The following is an 18749-nucleotide window of genomic DNA, read 5'->3' on the forward strand; positions in this document are numbered from 1 at the left end:
CTGGAGATTAAATCCCTTTGTATTACCTCGATTCCAGTCAACCATGTGAAAAGTGCAGGTAACAGTATGAATGGAGTACCATACAAATAATGAACAGGCGGTGAGAAAATGTGCCCGGTTCTATCAATGAGAGTATTACAAGTATCTTTGAATTAGGATTTTAGGTTTAGAAAAGTCTAAGTGAGAAAGCGCTGCTGGTAGCCAATCGGATGGAGGCATGATTGGAGCGGCAGCAACTCTTCCTGCGGGAAGAATCCGGAGACTTCACGCTGTTACCCAGCGAAGAGCGTAAAAACTGTGAGTCTCGGGGCTAAACCCAGAGGTTTTGCAGGTATGGTGCTGTCTAAGAGATTGTCTGTGCCATTTGGTAAGCTAGAGTGCCTTGTATTTTGAATAGACTTAAAGCGGGGTGCAGTACTGTATAAAATGCCATCGCCTGAACACTTAATGTACACCTGCTGCCATATCATCACTTACGTGGATTATGTCTCTTTGGTTCTCATTTCGCAGGGACTGCGATTGACCTCTCTCGTGGCACAGGTCAGACGATGCCATGTTGTCTGCTGCTTATTTGTGAAGGGCGACTGATGTCTTGATGTAAAATAGATGTCCTGCGATTGTCCCTGACCATTATCACGGGTTTAAGTGCAGTGGTATTTTCATACCGCTTCCCTGTTTGTAAACTGGGTCTTTTACTGTGCCAACCCATTCTAAGACCTCCTTTGCTCTAACTGGCCTAGCAGGAGGATGTATCCGGGGCAGTTCCTTCACCCCAGGTCCCTCGGGGCAGCCTTGCCCGGTGGGGCAGTGGCTTATGATTCCTGGTTTCCAGCTCACCCTTGCCGCATGGGTACCCTCTTGATCCTGGAACTCGCTCCACTTTGATCAGTTGAGGGACTGCAATATGTTGTGTGCTTCTCTTGATTGTCACACATAGAATGATTATTGCACCCATGGGCTAGCCTGGATTATTTTATTGAGGCTGGATATTGCATTTCAGTTACCCCCTCCTGCGACATGCATGCTCTTTATAGTTCTATCCTATATATTGATTATTGCGTCCCGCATGCTGTCCCTTGACTGTTAAATCCAATATGTCGCTCGTTGTTTGCTGCATCATTGTGACTGTTACGCCTCATAGTTCCCTTGATTGTGACGCATATTGGTTGATTGTCGTAATCCCCCATATTGCTCTTTGATTGGTTTCTCCTCGACCGTTGCGCCATAAACACTGCTCTTGGCCTACTGCTTCATCTACAGTGTAGTTTATTGCTGCTTCCTATAAATGGACCGAGAGCTGCCTTGCTAACAATATCCGCAGCCTGCACCCAGATCAGTTTGTTTCCTCACATTCACTGTCCGGGGCAGCTTCCCAAACAACACACTCCACCAAGACCAGGAATTGCAACAATGGCAAGATCCAAACTGCCGCGAGCCTTAGAAAATGTAAGGCTCCCCACTAAGGAACCCTGAGGACCAGGAAACCTATACAAGACACGTGCCAATTTACAAGAATTCCAGCTCTAGGCACAGTGAGGCCCCTGGGAGGCCACCTGGGACATGCATCTCGAGATAATCCGAGATATGAGTAACAGTCATGAGGGAAAGCAAAGTTGCCATGTCCATGCAACCCTAAAGACTGAACAGGGAGTGGAGACGTAAATCTGACTTCTGATACTCCACTAATCCAGACCCTAATCGCCTCCTCAGAGAACATGCAACCAGAGCCTATCACATATGCGTTCTATGAGCGAAAGACAACACCATGTCATGAGCCCTCCTCTGTATCTTGACTTCCACTGGATCACAGTCTATTTCTAAACTGCCCTCATACCCACTTTGATTGGAGCCAGGAAGTGGATTGCAATCCGAAAAGGATCCTCCTCGTAAACATCCCCCACACACACATGCAGCTCCTACAATACTAATTTGAAAACATTTTAATTCGGTTTTCATATTGTGCTTCATGCCGGAGTCCAGCCTCTAAGCACGGCACTGTATATCAAACCCATGCTGCTCAGTGCCGTCTTGCTTCCAAGGTGAGTGCTTTGTCCGTGAATTATCCTCCCTAATCAGCTATAATCTCTACAGCACACTCGGAAGAACGCCCTCCAGGCTCCCTGACTGGTTGCAAAGCAACCAAAGTACCAATTATTAGTTCATCAACGCTCGCTCCATATCCAAACGCAGCGCAGGCATATTCAAGGTGTTCCTCGATGGCTACATACAATACTCTTTACCGGAGAGACAGGGCTAAAAGAAGACTATGCATCAGTTTTGCATAAGGCCATTCCATCCGCTTACAAGATCAAGTTCGTCATCTGCGCTGGCCAATAGGTAGGAGAGCTTGTTACTCTTACATAAGAACTACATCGACACACGTATTGTCCCGGCTCACCATTCTGGACTGGAAATCTGTACTATTGTGGTGTTAAGTGGCTGACTCGTATGCATTTGCCCTTCTCCTAATCTACAGGGTCTTCTGTCTGTGAATCTTTCTGCAAACGTTATGGTTGACAGCCAGTATATCGCCATCCTGGGAGACTTTATGTTGTGGCTGTAGGAAAGGGAAAATTGGAAGCAGAATGCTCTCTGTGAACCGTGATGCCCTCAAGCCCTTGCAGCTAGTGAACGGACCCCCTCACTCAGCCAGACCGGCACCGGATGGGAGATTGTGCACCTTCTCTTCCTTTACCGTAGAGGTGACCATCTTGCTATGCAGTCCTCTCTATTCACACCGACGGCACGATTCCTGAGTCCCTGAATGCCCCACCTACCTTTATTGCGCCATGGGACAATATCAAATTCGAGGACCTCCTTGCAGCTTTTAAAGGATCAAAATCCTGCTATTCCCCGCAATGATACCCAGAAAACCCAGATCTCCAGGTGAGGTATTCTCCAAGCCTCATGACTGGATAACGCAAGCTGAGATGAAGCCCTTCCAACACTCTCCCAGAAGAAAGCATGTGGCTAAGCGGTAGAAGGTTCGCTTGAGCTATCTCAAGAGAAAAGAATGATTGAAAAGATATGGAGGCCACACTACTACAAGGCAGAATACTATACTGACCACCAACCACTCCCGATTTACAGGCAAGGAACTGTAAAGGCCAAAAACGCACAGCAAACAGGACCCGCACAATGCCCAGGGATGGACATGTTCAAACTTGGCTCAAGAACCCATCAGCCTTCAACCCTATACTGGCCCCATCACAGCAGCTCTGCAAATCTTCGAGATTCAAGATTATTTGGGCACCAAGAACAGCAGGGCTCTATTTAACTGCAAAACGGAACCAGCATCTTTTCAGTATTATCCCTTCCCCACTAACCTGCTCACCATTTCTTCTTGGTAAGTTAGCCAATTCTGCACCACTATCAGCATTACACCACACAGCCATCTGGCCAGCGCAGGCATTTCTGCTCACCCGGTAGATCTTGCTGGAAAGAACACACAAAAGCACACACGTCCTTCTGTGATGTACTCCACAACACTTCAGCATTAGGGCCTGCCTTTTACTCTCCTCCCTTGAACCTGCCCCACTTACACAGCTATGTGCTTGCCATAATGCCAGAAGTCCTAATATGTGAAATCACTTCAAATGCCAGAAGTCCTAATATGTGAAATCACTTCACATGCCAGAAGTCCTAATATGTGAAATCCCTTCACATGCCAGAAGTCCCAATATGTGAAATCCCTTCACATGCCAGAAGTCCCAATATGTGAAATCCCTTCACATGCCAGAAGTCCTAATATGTGAAATCCCTTCACATGCCAGAAGTCCCAATATGTGAAATCCCTTCAAATGCCAGAAGTCCTAATATGTGAAATCCCTTTAAATGCCACAAGTCCTAATATGTCAAATCCCTTTAAATGCCAGAAGTCCTAATATGTGAAATCCCTTCACATGCCACAAGTTCTAATATGTGAAATCCCTTTAAATGCCAGAAGTCCTAATATGTGAAATCACTTCACATGCCAGAAGTCCTAATATGTGAAATCCCTTCACATGCCAGAAGTCCTAATATGTGAAATCCCTTCACATGCCAGAAGTCCTAATATGTGAAATCACTTCACATGCCAGAAGTCCTAATATGTGAAATCCCTTCACATGCCAGAAGTCCTAATATGTGAAATCCCTTTAAATGCCAGAAGTCCTAATATGTGAAATCCCTTCACATGCCAGAAGTTCTAATATGTGAAATCCCTTCACATGCCAGAAGTCCTAATATGTGAAATCCCTTTAAATGCCAGAAGTCCTAATATGTGAAATCCCTTCAAATGCCAGAAGTCCTAATATGTGAAATCCCTTCAAATGCCAGAAGTCCTAATATGTGAAATCCCTTCAAATGCCAGAAGTCCTAATATGTGAAATCCCTTCACATGCCAGAAGTCCTAATATGTGAAATCCCTTTAAATGCCAGAAGTCCTAATATGTGAAATCCCTTCAAATGCCAGAAGTCCTAATATGTGAAATCCCTTTAAATGCCAGAAGTCCTAATATGTGAAATCCCTTCAAATGCCAGAAGTCCTAATATGTGAAATCCCTTCAAATGCCAGAAGTCCTAATATGTGAAATCCCTTCAAATGCCAGAAGTCCTAATATGTGAAATCCCTTCAAATGCCAGAAGTCCTAATATGTGAAATCCCTTCAAATTCCCTTTTTGGTAGTTTGTAACTCTGCTGTCTTGTGATTTAAAAGCTGTTCTCTATTCCGGTTCTCAGTGGATGGTTCTGTCGGGTGACGTCATGCACAGTTCTGCTACCTGTGGTTGATGTTGTATGGTGTGAAAGATGTCCTGTCGCATGCTTCTGAGTTGTTTCCTGTGCCCTCGAGGTTGACAGTTGTGTGGTGCCTGTATCTAAAGTGTATGGGGTAAGCTTGTGGTGTTCAGCTGATTGCGGTCTGATCTGGTATGGTAGAAAAAGGGGGTGCAGCCAGGGAAACGGGCCATTTGACGCATGCACAGCCGGTATTGATTCTGTTCAGCAGCTAAGCTATTCTGGACTTGTGAAGTAGCATATTTATAACGAGAAACACATTTAGTTGGCAGACCATGCGCTTTATATTGTATTTTCTATAGCGCCTTATGCTGAGGCGCTTTACAAACATTGAGTTGGTGTATATCAAGCCATGATGGAAATGCAATTGAACGAAGGAACAAAAGAGCAGAAGAAAACCGTGACAGAAAAGAAAATGCAATGGTAATCTGAAAAAGTCAAATGACGAGCAGACAACATAATGAACTATGAAGGACCACAACAAGCGATCCGCACTCTGAGCAAAAACAAAATGAGGGATGGGGCTACTCCTACAAGTCAATCAGTTCAGGTGAGTGAACACCCACCTCAACCCAGGCCCAAAACTCTCCCGAAAGGTAGAAAGCAACAACTGCCGACAACCACCGGTACCATGGGGAGCGTCCAGTGAGATGGTCCCAAACTCCATGCTGGAGGCACACTGCAGGACCCGTGCCACGTGGAAGAAAGCAGGCCCAGCCACGGCTCCCTGTCCATATTCTCGTGGTCCTGGCTCCAAACGCCAATCGCTGCTTCAGCCTCCACCACTGCCGCCGCCATCTTGCGTGGGTATTGCACACTCTTTATTAACGTTCTTCATTAATGCACTTGATTCATTTTACCCTACAAAAGGCTGATGATTTTATGCTGTCTGGAAGGAGATACTAGTGTGTCATCCACCTTAAACTCTTCGAGTCTTCTTATTCGGTCTTGATCAACTTTTCTAATTTCAACATATTCCATCTGTTCAAGTACACAACTCTGTGACCTCGCCACAACTATCGCTCATGTCTCCTAAAGCGTTATGTTGTGTTGGTTTTATAAGACGATACAAATGAAGGCTTTATAGTGCTGCCTAAGAGTTACCACAGTAACTTGCCTTCTTCTTAATCAATGTTTTTTTTTATAATGCATTGCGGACCGTATGCATGGAAGTCACTAGTAGCAGTGCCCTGCGGCCTTTTCTCGCCCATACGCAATACTAACGGCCAACTCTGAAACACTTGTGTATGAGCGCGATATAAAAAAAATATCCTATCATCATATCATAACTAACCTTCTAGCATCCCACCCTCACCCACACTTTATCCCTCCTCCGCACCATGAAACTAAAACACTCCATGCCAAACACCCCTGGATATAACACAAACGCACATTACATGATTGTATGAACCCGAGTGAATCGCCATATGAATTCACGCAGAATACCAAACGTACTCCCCCGAGGGTATGACTAGACCGGGTCTTGATGCACAACGCACCACCAAACACATCTAGAAGCGTACCTGCACATAGATCCCAGTTTCTGTCAGATGTGCACACATCAACACCGCAGCAACAGCGACCTTGCTCTCCACCCTCTAATCCTGCCAGTGTCCCACCACACTTGAATCCAACCCAATAAAGAGGCACAAGTTGCACTATATAAGAACTCCTGATATGACAACCTAGGGAAAAGCATGAAACAACCACAGTTTTATTTGGTCGTTTCCAAGGAACTGCTGGTGGTTGGATTTCGGCAACATGCTTTTGTCCGGAGCAATGTTTAACTCAAGTCTACTGAACTTTGAATTTTAGCCTTCTGGGGTTGGATATGTTTGGGCCCTCTTTCCATTAGATCCTATTGACGAAAATGAGTGCCTTCTATCAATTTCCAGAGTGAAAGCCAGGGCAGGCCTTCTGTTTGTGTCTGCATGTGGGTTTCCTTGATTGTGATTAAAGTATGGCTCCAACTAAGCCGAATCTTCTCAACAAGGCTCCTGCAGAGTCCTCCACATGCAGAGGTGAAACCGTGGCCAATCCTTCATATGATAAGAATCTGCCTCGGACATCCTTCTCTTGGCCTCACCCGACTGGACAATTAGATGTTTCCCATGCTTGCTTCTATGAGTTGAGCCTCTGTAGCATGTGTTATGCACATAGCTACATACTTTTATCATAGTAAAACAGGCAGTTTCTGGTGTATCATATGTGTTGCAGCACTCTCTCTTTCATCCTCTCTCCCTCTATCTCGGTTTCTCTTTGTCTAACTCTGTCTGTACAGGGGCGGGAGTGAAAGGGTTACAGATAGTGCTTGGTTTCTGACACACCTCGTAAGGGACCAGAAGACCAGGATGCACTGTCTACATCTCCCATAGTGCTTGAGTTCTGACACACCTCGTAAGGGACCAGAAGACCAGGCTGCACTGTCTACATCACCGATGGTGCTTGGGTTTGGACACACCTTGTAAGGGACCAGAAGACCAGGCTGCACTGTCTACATCTGCATTAGTGCTTGGGTTCTGACAAACCTCGTAAGGGACCAGAAGACCCGGCTACAAGGTCTACATCTGCATTAGTGCTTGGGTTCTGACACACCTCGTAAGGGACCAGAAGACCAGGCTGCACTGTCTACATCACCGATGGTGCTTGGGTTTGGACACACCTTGTAAGGGACCAGAAGACCAGGCTGCACTGTCTACATCTGCATTAGTGCTTGGGTTCTGACACACCTTGTAAGGGACCAGAAGACCAGTCTGCAAGGCCCACATCTGCATTAGTGCTTGGGTTTGGACACACCTCGTAAGGGACCAGAAGACCAGGCTGCACGGTCTACATTTGCATTAGTGCTTGGGTTCGGACACACCTTGTAAGGGACCAGAAGACCAGTGTGCAAGGCCTACATCTGCATTAGTGCTTGGGTTCGGACACACCTCATAAGGGACCAGAAGACCAGTCTGCAAGGTCTACATCTGCATTAGTGCTTGGGTTCGGACACACCTCGTAAGGGACCAGAAGATCAGGCTGCACGGTCTACATCTACATTAGTGCTTGGGTTCGGATACACCTCGTAAGAGACCAGAAGACCAGGCTGCAAGGTCTACATCTGCATTAGTGCTTGGGTTCGGACACACCTTGTAAGGGACCAGAAGACCAGTCTGCAAGGCCTACATCTGGATTAGTGCTTGGGTTCGGACCCACCTCGTAAGGGACCAGAAGACGAGGCTGCAAGGTCTACATCTGCATTAGTACTTGGGTTCGGATACACCTCGTAAGGGACCAGAAGACCAGGCTGCAAGGCCTACATCTCCCATAGTGCTTGGGTTCGGACACACCTCGTAAGGGACCAGAAGACCAGTCTGCAAGGTCTACATCTGCATTAGTGTTTGGGTTTAGACACACCTCGTAAGGGACCAGAAGACCAGGCTGCAAGGTCTACATCTGCATTAGTGCTTGGGTTCATGACAAACCTTGTAAGGGACCAGAAGACCAGGTTGCAAGGTCTACATCTGCATTAGTGTTTGGGTTCGGCCACACCTCGTAAGGGACCAGAAGACCAGGCTGCAAGGTCTACATCTGCATTAGTGCTTGGGTTCATGACAAACCTTGTAAGGGACCAGAAGACCAGGCTGCAAGGTCTACATCTGCATTAGTGCTTGGGTTCATGACAAACCTTGTAAGGGACCAGAGGACCAGGCTGCAAGGTCTACATCTGCATTTATTTTCAATTTTTTGTTCGCCAAAAGGAAGCTAGTGAAAAATGAAATTATTTAATGGAACTAACATTTTAAATTGTCTGTTTTCATGAACATGTTACAATGTTAATTTCTAATGATCACCTCATTGGAGCAAGTGTTGTAATAATGATAAGAAAATTACACATATCTTACAGAGCAAAGCACATGATCAAAACCTAGAATTACCATGTACATTAATTTCTGATATGTTAGCATTCTAAAGACAGTCTGGTGCGCTCTTATTGAACTCTTTTGCAATATCTGTATGAGAAAGGGGATGGGGCAGATGGCACCTGCCAGGGCTTTTGACTATTTTGCATTATATCAAAAGACATTTGGGCAACATATGAATGCGTGTGATAAAAGCGTTGCTCGAATCACGAAGTACGTGCTGCACTCTGGGCTTGGCGCTCATTTCGTTCTCACATCACTCCCTCTTAACAGTCACGTGTTTGTACGCATGAACGGGATGAGTCAGACTGTCTTTGCATTTCCATGTGAGGATAAGATGGCCGTGGCATCTGCCACTCCACTCTGTTTCTCGTTCCTGGAGATGTTGCTTCCTCTCCCCCAACACCGAGAGCCTTGCAGAATTTCAGAGGCTGAGCAGCAGATGCAGCTGACCTTTAAGAAATCTATAATGTATGTGGATGTGCTCGTGACGTGGCTTTCAATCAATGCATTGGAAAGTGTTGGGGTGTGCATCAGTTCCTGCTCCTCTTGGCTTGCTAGTTCCCGCCTTGTCTATTGAAAGTGTCTTTGGCGGGAGACGGAGCTATCAGCTAACCGACTTCTTTCCTTCTCTCCCCCCCCACAGCATTTCAATGAGTTTCTGGATGACTTCTCGCAGGATGTCCTAGGCCAGCTCCTGAGTGACCCCTTCCTGTCGGACAGAAATGCCATGATGGACGTCGACCTGTCCCCGAGCTCGCCGTCCCCCCTCATCCAGGCCGAGCATAGCTACTCACTGTGTGGGGACTCCCGGCCCCAGTCCCCGCTCACCCAGGGGACCCCAGAGGACTTCAATGAAGGTATGTTACTGGTTTCACTTTATTTCGGTGTTTCTAGAGCACTAACATTGCCCGCCATTATTTTCGAAGTGCCTGTCACATAATTGTTTCCATCTGATAGGGTGATGGGTTTGGGGCCCATGAAGGGCGCTGGTGCTTTGTGACTAGGGGCACGTGCCTGTTTGAATTCTTGGGGAATCTGATCTTGTGTGGTACAGGGTCCTAAACAGGACTGTTGGAGTGACTAGTGCAGAGTGCCTTTGAAAAGTGATAAATTCCAAACAACTAAATGGCCCCTGCGTCACAATCCACAGTCTATGACTGTCTTTAATGTTCAAAAGAGCAGATGCTCATTGCACATTATACAACTGTCATTATTGTTCTTAAAGGCATGACAGCAGATACGTGTTTCAACCAAGTTTGCAAGGTCTTCTTCAGGGCTTTATTACATGAAGCCATCATCATACATTATATATATATATTATAGCATATGGGCAAGAAGCCAAACATGTTCCCGTATTCACAACAGAAGTCATTATGACACCCATCCAAAGAATAATTCTACCATTTTTTTTTAAGATAAATTGAGGACACACCCCGGGGTGTGATATCAGCATAATCGGGCAAAATGGTTTTCCAAAGAACAAGTCCAAGGGGAAAGAAAAACGGGGAGCAGGGGGTGGCGGAGGGGGGGGGGGACAAATGAAGAGAAAAAATAAACATGTTTGTATATGTGCCAGACACAGGAATGTGGAGTTACTGGCGCATGAGTCCTTTAACTGAATAGATCCTTTGGCAGGCTGATCACTGCCCACGTGTGTGAAGTGGAAAAAACAGTTTGCTGACACCAGGGGTGTATGACGGAGAGCTTCCACAAGTCGGCGTGTGGGGGCCACTGAAATCTTCTAGTGGGACCAAAGTACTTTTGCTGTGGGAGAGCGAACATCCAGTGGGCTATAGAGGGTGCGAGAGTAACCTTCTAGGGTGAACAGGTAAGTACCTGCGGAAGCGGTGCCAGGAGGTCGAGGGCATGGACCGGTGTGGCCCTTGAAACGGAAGTCCTTGGCTGAAGGCTTAACTCTTGTTTGCTTATGGGCACACTTCAGCACTGCGACCAGCTCCGGCACTGCCAGTATATCCCTGCGATTGAGGATTTGGACCGTGTGGGCACCGTCATGCGGAAGGGGTTGGTGGTGCAATTGAGACCTGATACCACTGGGGGCGCAGCCAACTGGTGTGGGGGTATAAGCCTGTCCTCTGTGTAGGCACACACACCTGATGATCTTTAATCTTGTGAAGACTTCCAAAGTATCAAGGATGCTTCCCTAGCACCACATGCAATGGTCACTGCCCTCAATCTCTATCCTGTGTTGCATCTCACTAGTCACTGACGTATGCCAGGGCAGCCATTTTGTGCCGCTGCACGGCACAAACATTTATTTTAGATTTCTCCACTCATTCCAGCTACTCTCGTCCAGAAATTCCACACTTTGGATCTTCACGTGCACAGACTGGCTTATGAAAATGCTCATGGCCGTTCTGATAACCCCCAGGGGTCGGAGGCCAGGAGCGTGTCAAGCTGTCAGTCAAACCCGAGAAGCATTTTTCGCCAGAGGGAATGGTCATCTTGTGAAGTGAGGCAGATGTTCGATGTTGTCAAGCCTTTCATTGAAGGAGCCCAACGGCCACATGTGTGGAAGCTGAAAGGTTCAGTGTCCTATGGAGCTCAGTGCTCGCCTCACACAAAGGGTTGGACTGGACATAAAATCGGTCGATCGCACCAACGAAAAAGTGGCCCACAATCCCACATTACATGACTTTTCAGAACAGACTTAGTACTTATCAGATATTCCCTATCTGACTAATCATGCACTTGCCGCTTGCTGGCTGCACTACCTTTTTTCCTTGCATTTATTTATTTATTTCACTTATTTATTTCTGTTCTCACCTCTGTTCCGCACTTTCCCCCTTTTCCATGCACTTGCGCGTTCTGATGCCACTGGGCCTAGAAAGATCGTTATTTTTGTTCTCCCCTGTTCCCTTCCCTTTGCTTGGTCGCGCTCTGAGCGCGATCTAAATAAAATATCATATCATATTTCACAAGGGGGTGTTTTTTTAAAAAAATTATGCAGAAAATGTATTTGAAAGCAGATATTCTTTGTAACATTGGTTACAACTAGTGTAGTAGTTTATGAAACTTGTCCACTCTGGCCAAAAAGATAGCCCGTATTGGAGGCTGGCCTTTCGGGCACTGCGCTATGTGTGGCCAAGGCGAGTCTGGTTTCTCTGCGGTTTGCAAATTTGAATCTTAGCAAGGCCAACTCCACCCTTCATCAGTCTGAGGTATATTACCATTAGGTCCGGTACTAAGGCCTATTACAGTGCTTAGAAGCTAGGACAATACAGTGTGAAGCACTGTTTAGAGCTCTGTCTTTAGGGTAAACTGGAGGGCTGTTATTGGTTGTCCCCCTCGGTGTGTACGTAACTACTACAAGTAATCTCTGGCTATCGCTATACATATTTATAAAACAACACTTTAGTTCCCCTTGCATGTATTTAGGGATTCATGTGTCTTAAATCTCATCTCTTGTCTCTAGCTTGCATGCGATTAGTATGGGTCCCCAGTGGTCACTCAGACTCCCTGTCTTGCTATCCGTGTATGTTTCTGTGGTCAGTAATGATACAATAGGTATTTATAACGCACTTAATACCCAGAGGTTTCTAAGCGCGGACCTGGGGATCGAAACCTGTGTTGCTCCGTGTCGTCTTGCTTCCAAGGCGAGCACATTGCCGGTGAGCTATCCTCCCGAGACTAAAGATGCCTCAGATTTGTTATTGGAGTTTGTTTCTATGGCCAGTGAGAGGAGCCTCTTGCTCTCAGTGTATGTTTCTATGGCCTTTAAGAGGTTCCTCTCTTGCTGCTAGTGTCTGTTTCTATGGTCGGTAGGAGGCCACAGACTTGCTGTTAGTGGGCAGGTTTCTGTTGTTAGTGAGTGGTCACTGCTCTGCTGTTGGTGTATGTGTATATGTTCAATAGAGGCCCCTGCTTGGTGGTTAATGTTCATGGTTCCATGCTCTGTAAGAGGCCCCTGCCATGCTCTTAGGGTGTATGTGGTCAGTAGGAAGCCCTGATCTGTTGGTGTAGGTTTCTGTGTTCAGTAAGGGGTCCCTGGCGTACTGTTAGTGTGTATGACTCTGGGGTCAGTAGGAAGCCCTGATCTGTTAGTGCAGGTTTCTGTGTTCAGTAAGGGGTCCCTGGCGTACTGTTAGTGTGTATGACTCTGGGGCTAGTAGGATGCCCTGTTCTGTTGGTGTAGGTTTCTGTGTTCAGTAAGGGGTCCCTGCCGTACTGTTAGTGTGTATGACTCTGGGGCTAGTAGGATGCCCTGTTCTGTTAGTGTAGGTTTCTGTGTTCAGTAAGGGGTCCCTGCCGTACTGTTAGTGTGTATGACTCTGGGACTAGTAGGATGTGCCCTGTTCTGTTGGTGTAGGTTTCTGTGTTCAGTAAGGGGTCCCTGCCGTACTGTTAGTGTGTATGACTCTGGGGTTAGTAGGATGCCCTGTTCTGTTAGTGTAGGTTTCTGTGTTCAGTAAGGGGTCCCTGCCGTACTGTTAGTGTGTATGACTCTGGGACTAGTAGGATGCCCTGTTCTGTTGGTGTAGGTTTCTGTGTTCAGTAAGGGGTCCCTGCCGTACTGTTAGTGTGTATGACTCTGGGGTTAGTAGGATGCCCTGTTCTGTTAGTGTAGGTTTCTGTGTTCAGTAAGGGGTCCCTGCCGTACTGTTAGTGTGTATGACTCTGGGGTTAGTAGGATGCCCTGTTCTGTTGGTGTAGGTTTCTGTGTTCAGTAAGCGGTCCCTGCCGTACTGTTAGTGTGTATGACTCTGGGGTTAGTAGGATGTCCTGTTCTGTTGGTGTAGGTTTCTGTGTTCAGTAAGCGGTCCCTGCCGTACTGTTAGTGTGCATGACTATGGGGTTAGTAGGAAGCCCTGATCTGTTGGTGTAGGTTTCTGTGTTCAGTAAGCGGTCCCTGCCGTACTGTTAGTGTGCATGACTATGGGGTTAGTAGGAAGCCCTAATCTGTTGGTGTAGGTTTCTGTGTTCAGTAAGCGGTCCCTGCCGTACTGTTAGTGTGTATGACTATGGGGTTAGTAGGAAGCCGAGATCTGTTGGTGTAGGTTTCTGTGTTCAGTAAGCGGTCCCTGCCGTACTGTTAGTGTGTATGACTATGGGGTTAGTAGGATGCCCTGTTCTGTTAGTGTAGGTTTCTGTGTTCAGTAAGGGGTCCCTGCCATGCCGCAAGAATGATATGATATGATATGGCATTTATAACGCGGCTATACACAAGTGTTTCAAGGCGCGAAAACCAAAGGTTTCTTTGGTTGTGATATCTTCAGTTCCTTCTGTCAGAATCTAAGCTTCCAATGTCCCCCCAGGCCCCACAATGGCCTCCAACACCCCCGGGGCAATTTTACTCAGTAACTCTATCCGGCTAAAGCGTCTCATATACTGACCGTTCTCTATTCTATAACCATATTGTTCAAGTAGATTTAGTCGCCAATCTCTTTATCGGCCTTAAAAATCCTCCATTAGGAAAATAAACCATCTGACCCATGAGTAATCTTCTAGAACTCGGTGGCTGTAGCGCATCCTATGGCTAGCTGGGACTTTGCAGGTATTGCTGCGGTGCATCCTTGCAGGGGGTGTCTTCATGGAGTCTTCTTGTACTCCGTTATGCTGTAAGCATTACAGCTTTTCAGGTACATTGGACCTAGCTGCTGTTCAGTGTATACTGTCCCACGTTCGCGTCCACGCACAATGACTCCTAAAATGTCCCTTGGCCCAGCACATCTTAGGCCGCCCATTATATCCACTTAGTGGCGGCTGCATCCGATATGCCTGGTGGGATCTATCTACAGTGGTTGCTAATTTGTAGGACACACAGGATTTAGTAACCAGCCGTAGACTCAGATAGTGTAGTAGTTTCTAGGTTGTTCTAGATCTGATGAGCAGTCTGGGACACCTTGGCCGCATGCGACTGCAGGCTCCACTGGATTTAGTGGGTAGTCAATGACTCGTCAGTTACACAATGCTTTCTAGTGCTCGCTGACAATGTGAGCCATCAGGGACCACTCTGAAACGTTTGGGGATTTTCCTTGAGTTGCAGTATGGAGTGGACTCTGGTTTAATGATAGAGATTTGGAGTGTGGGGTGGGCAGTCTGAGATACTTCAAATGCTTAATGACTAGGAGTCACTAGAAGGAGTTGTGATACTTTAGCCTCTGGAGGCATGAAGAGGAGGAATCACTGGGTGAAATACCCAGCGTAGGGCTCTCGGGGTGCATGAAGCATAGGACTCACTGGATGGCGCGTGTTGCTTTAGCCTCTAGATGCTTGAAATGTAGCATGCCTGGGTGAAATACCCAGCGTAGGACTCTTGGAGATGCATGAAGCATAGGGCTCACTAGACAGTGTTTTAGGGACTCTAGATGCATGGAATGTAGGTCCAGCTGGATGCATTGGCCAATCATGGCTTGCTTAGTGCATGGGCCTTCCTAAGATTAGCTGAATGTATGCAGTGTGTTCCCTAGGACTTGCCAGGTGCATGAGACTTCTAGCGTGTGGCGGAAGACAACATTGTGGAGGGAAATAGCAGGGGCACTATTGGCTATAAAGGCGGGAGTGGGAGAGTGGTTATTAGTTTGTAGGGAATTATGTTGGGAACTGAACAGATGCTATTGGTGACAGCCCACTAATGGGTGGGAACTGAAGTGGTGGGTGGGTGGGGGTCATCTGGTGTATGTCCGGGAATTGTGGAGGAAATTAAGCAGATGTTTTTTTGTGCTGTGTCCAGCTAATGTGGGGGCAGCGGTTATCTAAATTGTATGTGGAAATCCGAGAGGGCTTTCAGGGGGATTTCCAGTTTATGTGGTGAACTGGGGCCTAGCTCATCTGGGGTGAATGCCTCTTCTTCAGTGGGCTGACACCGGGTTACGTGGTGAACTGAGGCCTAGCTCATATGGGGTGAATGCTGCTTCTTCAGTGGGCTGACACCAGGTTATGTGGTGAACTGAGGCCTAGCTCATCTGGGGTGAATGCTGCTTCTTCAGTGGCTGACGCGGGTTATGGGAGAACTGAGGCCTAGCTCATCTGGGGTGAATGCTGCTTCTTCAGTGGGCTGACACCGGGTTATGTGGTGAACTGTGGCCTAGCTCATCTGGGGTGAATGCTGCTTCTTCAGTGGCTGACGCGGGTTATGGGAGAACTGAGGCCTAGCTCATCTGGGGTGAATGCTGCTTCTTCAGTGTGCTGACGCGGGTTATGTGGTGAACTGAGGCCTAGCTCATCTGGGGTGAATGCTGCTTCTTCAGTGTGCTGACGCGGGTTATGTGGAGAACTGAGGCGTAGCTCATCTGGGGTGAATGCTGCTTCTTCAGTGTGCTGACGCGGGTTATGTGGAGAACTGAGGCCTAGCTCATCTGGGATGAATGCTGCCTCTTCAGTGGGCAGATGCCGGGTTATGTGGGGAACAGGCCTAGCTCATCTGGGGTGAATGCTGCTTCTTCAGTGTGCTGACGCGGGTTATGTGGTGAACTGAGGCCTAGCTCATCTGGGGTGAATGCTGCTTCTTCGGTGGGCTGACGCGGGTTATGTGGTGAACTGAGGCCGCGCTCATCTTGGGTGAATGCTGCTTCTTCAGTGGGCTGACACCGGGTTATGTGGTGAACTGAGGCCTAGCTCATCTGGGGTGAATGCTGCTTCTTCAGTGGGCTGATGCTGGGTTATGTGGTGAACTGAGGCCTATCTCATCTGGGGTGAATGCTGCTTCTTCAGTGGGCTGATGCCGGGTTATGTGGGGAACAGGCCTAGCTCATCTGGGGTGAATGCTGCTTCTTCAGTGTGCTGACGCGGGTTATGTGGTGAACTGAGGCCTAGCTCATCTGGGGTGAATGCTGCTTCTTCGGTCGGCTGACACGGGTTATGTGGTGAACTGAGGCCGCGCTCATCTGGGGTGAATGCTGCTTCTTCAGTGGGCTGACACCGGGTTATGTGGTGAACTGAGGCCTAGCTCATCTGGGGTGAATGCTGCTTCTTCAGTGGGCTGACGCTGGGTTATGTGGTGAAGTAAGGCCTAGCTCATCTGGGGTGAATGCTGCTTCTTCAGTGGGCTGACGCTGGGTTATGTGGTGAACTGAGGCCTAGCTCATCTGGGGTAAATGCTGCTTCTTCAGTGGGCTGATGCCGGGTTATGTGGGGAACAGGCCTAGCTCACCTGGGGTGAATGCTGCTTCTTCAGTGTGCTGACGCGGGTTATGTGGTGAACTGAGGCCTAGCTCATCTGGGGAGAATGCTGCTTCTTCGGTGGGCTGACGCGGGTTATGTGGTGAACTGTGGCCACGCTCATCTGGGCTGAATGCTGCTTCTTCAGTGGGCTGACACCGGGTTATGTGGTGAACTGAGGCCTAGCTCATCTGGGGTGAATGCTGCTTCTTCGGTGGGCTGACGCGGGTTATGTGGTGAACTGAGGCCTAGCTCATCTGGGGTGAATGCTGCTTCTTCGGTGGGCTGACGCGGGTTATGTGGTGAACTGAGGCCTAGCTCATCTGGGGTGAATGCTGCTTCTTCAGTGGGCTGACGCTGGGTTATGTGGGGAACAGGCCTAGCTCATCTGGGGTGAATGCTGCTTCTTCAGTGGGCTGACGCCGTGTTATGTGAAGACATGTTTGGCTAATATGGAGGACTGGGCAGGGGAGGGGGCTCCTGATGTTTGTACAACAACTTCCATCAGCCCGAGCCAGCATAGTCCACTGTGAGGGCTCTTGGAATGCTTAGTCCAAACCATCTCGAGATCCATGAGTGACAGACTGTTTGGCTTAATCAGTGCCAGGAACTTTGGCTGGGTGTATACCATTAATGGGCGAGCCGCCTATGGCCCCTGTGGGCGGGTACCAACGTTCCCTTAATTCTCTGAGAAACCAGCCGCTATATTGCCATGCTGCTTTCCGCCCAGAGCATGGTCCCTGGCAGTGTGGCAAAGGTCACTTGTTTGTTTTGTCTGTGTCCCCCATGTGTGCTGCTTTCCTACAGTTCATTTCGCTTGCCTGCTTGGGCCAGAAAGCCAATTTCGGAACCCCCTCACAAGAGGCGCCTGCAGTGATCGGTGCTTGTCCTCTGCCATGAACCATGATGACCTTCAGATCGCTGCCAGCTTAGCCGTGTGTGGGCAATGGGCTGCCTACGGAGTTTGGCATGTCCCATCAGAGGTGCAAATGGCCAAGAGGGTTCTTTAGAAAGTAACGCTGATCTTCGGTTGCAATTATCTTCCCCAGTGTGTATTTTCAGTCCTGATGGGACAGTTGTAAAACAGTGCTTGGGGTGGAATGGCGAGACAGGCCGCTAGCCAAGGAGCTGTGTACTGAGGGGGGGAGGGTGCGTGGATGGAAGGGCTGTCATGGATGGAGGCAGTGGTGGAAGGGGGCGCATAGTTCATATACGTTTTGTTTATACTCTTTGACCACTGGTTGGACGGTTTAGAAGGAATCATAACGTATGCTCTGGGCAGCCCCCCAGACTATCTTCGTCAGCCTGCTATGCATTACAGGAGGGGAAAACCATATTGGAAGTAGGCTTGGGGCCATCAAAAAAGGGCACGTGGTCTCGACCTGCTGGGTCGCGCCCCTTCTGCAGAAGACAACCAGCAATGTATGAGGGCCAAGCCTGAAGCGTGTTTGCCCTGGGTTTATCCCACCTGTGTGTCTGTGTCTGCGCTCTCATGATGTCTTCGGAATGCTGATCCTTTGTGGGGAGGGGGTGGGGGCTTCACTCCTCGGGGCTCACCTTCTGGTTTTCACGCTCCGAGTGGCCCACAAATTCCCTGTTGTGGCTCCCCGCCTGCACAGGCTTGCCCAGGAAGGCAGACGGACCATTGTCGCCCACACCTGCCTACATTTCAAAATCAAAAACCCTGAGATTTATGCTCCGCCCATTTGTACACGGCTCCTCCCACATGTCAAAAAGGTAAACTCGGTTGCAATGTGATGTGACGTTTTCAGTTCAATGTGAAATGTGCATGTTTCTTTAAATTGGCTTTTCATAACCACCCGAATTGCATATGACAATTGGCATTCGCCTTGTATAAAATGAACAGGTTAAAATGTGCGCATGTTTTAAACTCCAAGAACCAATGCAAAGGTTGTCCCTGGAACTTGCAGTACCCAAATTGGACA

At 48.1% G+C, this 18749-nt stretch overlaps 1 protein-coding gene across 2 annotated transcripts in view; it reads left to right on the forward strand.

Annotated features, from left to right (window-relative positions):
- Positions 1–18749, forward strand: part of CREB3L2 (cAMP responsive element binding protein 3 like 2) — a 230037-nt gene that overhangs the window by 138558 nt on the left and 72730 nt on the right. The window contains exons 1-2 of one of the 2 annotated variants that reach the window (XM_069628754.1): positions 9022–9153; positions 9329–9542. In XM_069628754.1, the coding sequence (XP_069484855.1) occupies positions 9413–9542 (130 nt within the window). In that variant the 5' untranslated portion in view covers positions 9022–9153; positions 9329–9412. Of the gene's footprint in view, positions 1–9021; positions 9154–9328; positions 9543–18749 lie in introns of those variants that run through there. The other variant, XM_069628753.1, reaches the window with a different exon arrangement.

The sequence above is a fragment of the Ambystoma mexicanum genome, chromosome 12, assembly GCF_040938575.1.
Source record: "Ambystoma mexicanum isolate Mex_15411 chromosome 12, UKY_AmexF1_1, whole genome shotgun sequence".
Classification (NCBI taxonomy): domain Eukaryota; kingdom Metazoa; phylum Chordata; class Amphibia; order Caudata; family Ambystomatidae; genus Ambystoma; species Ambystoma mexicanum.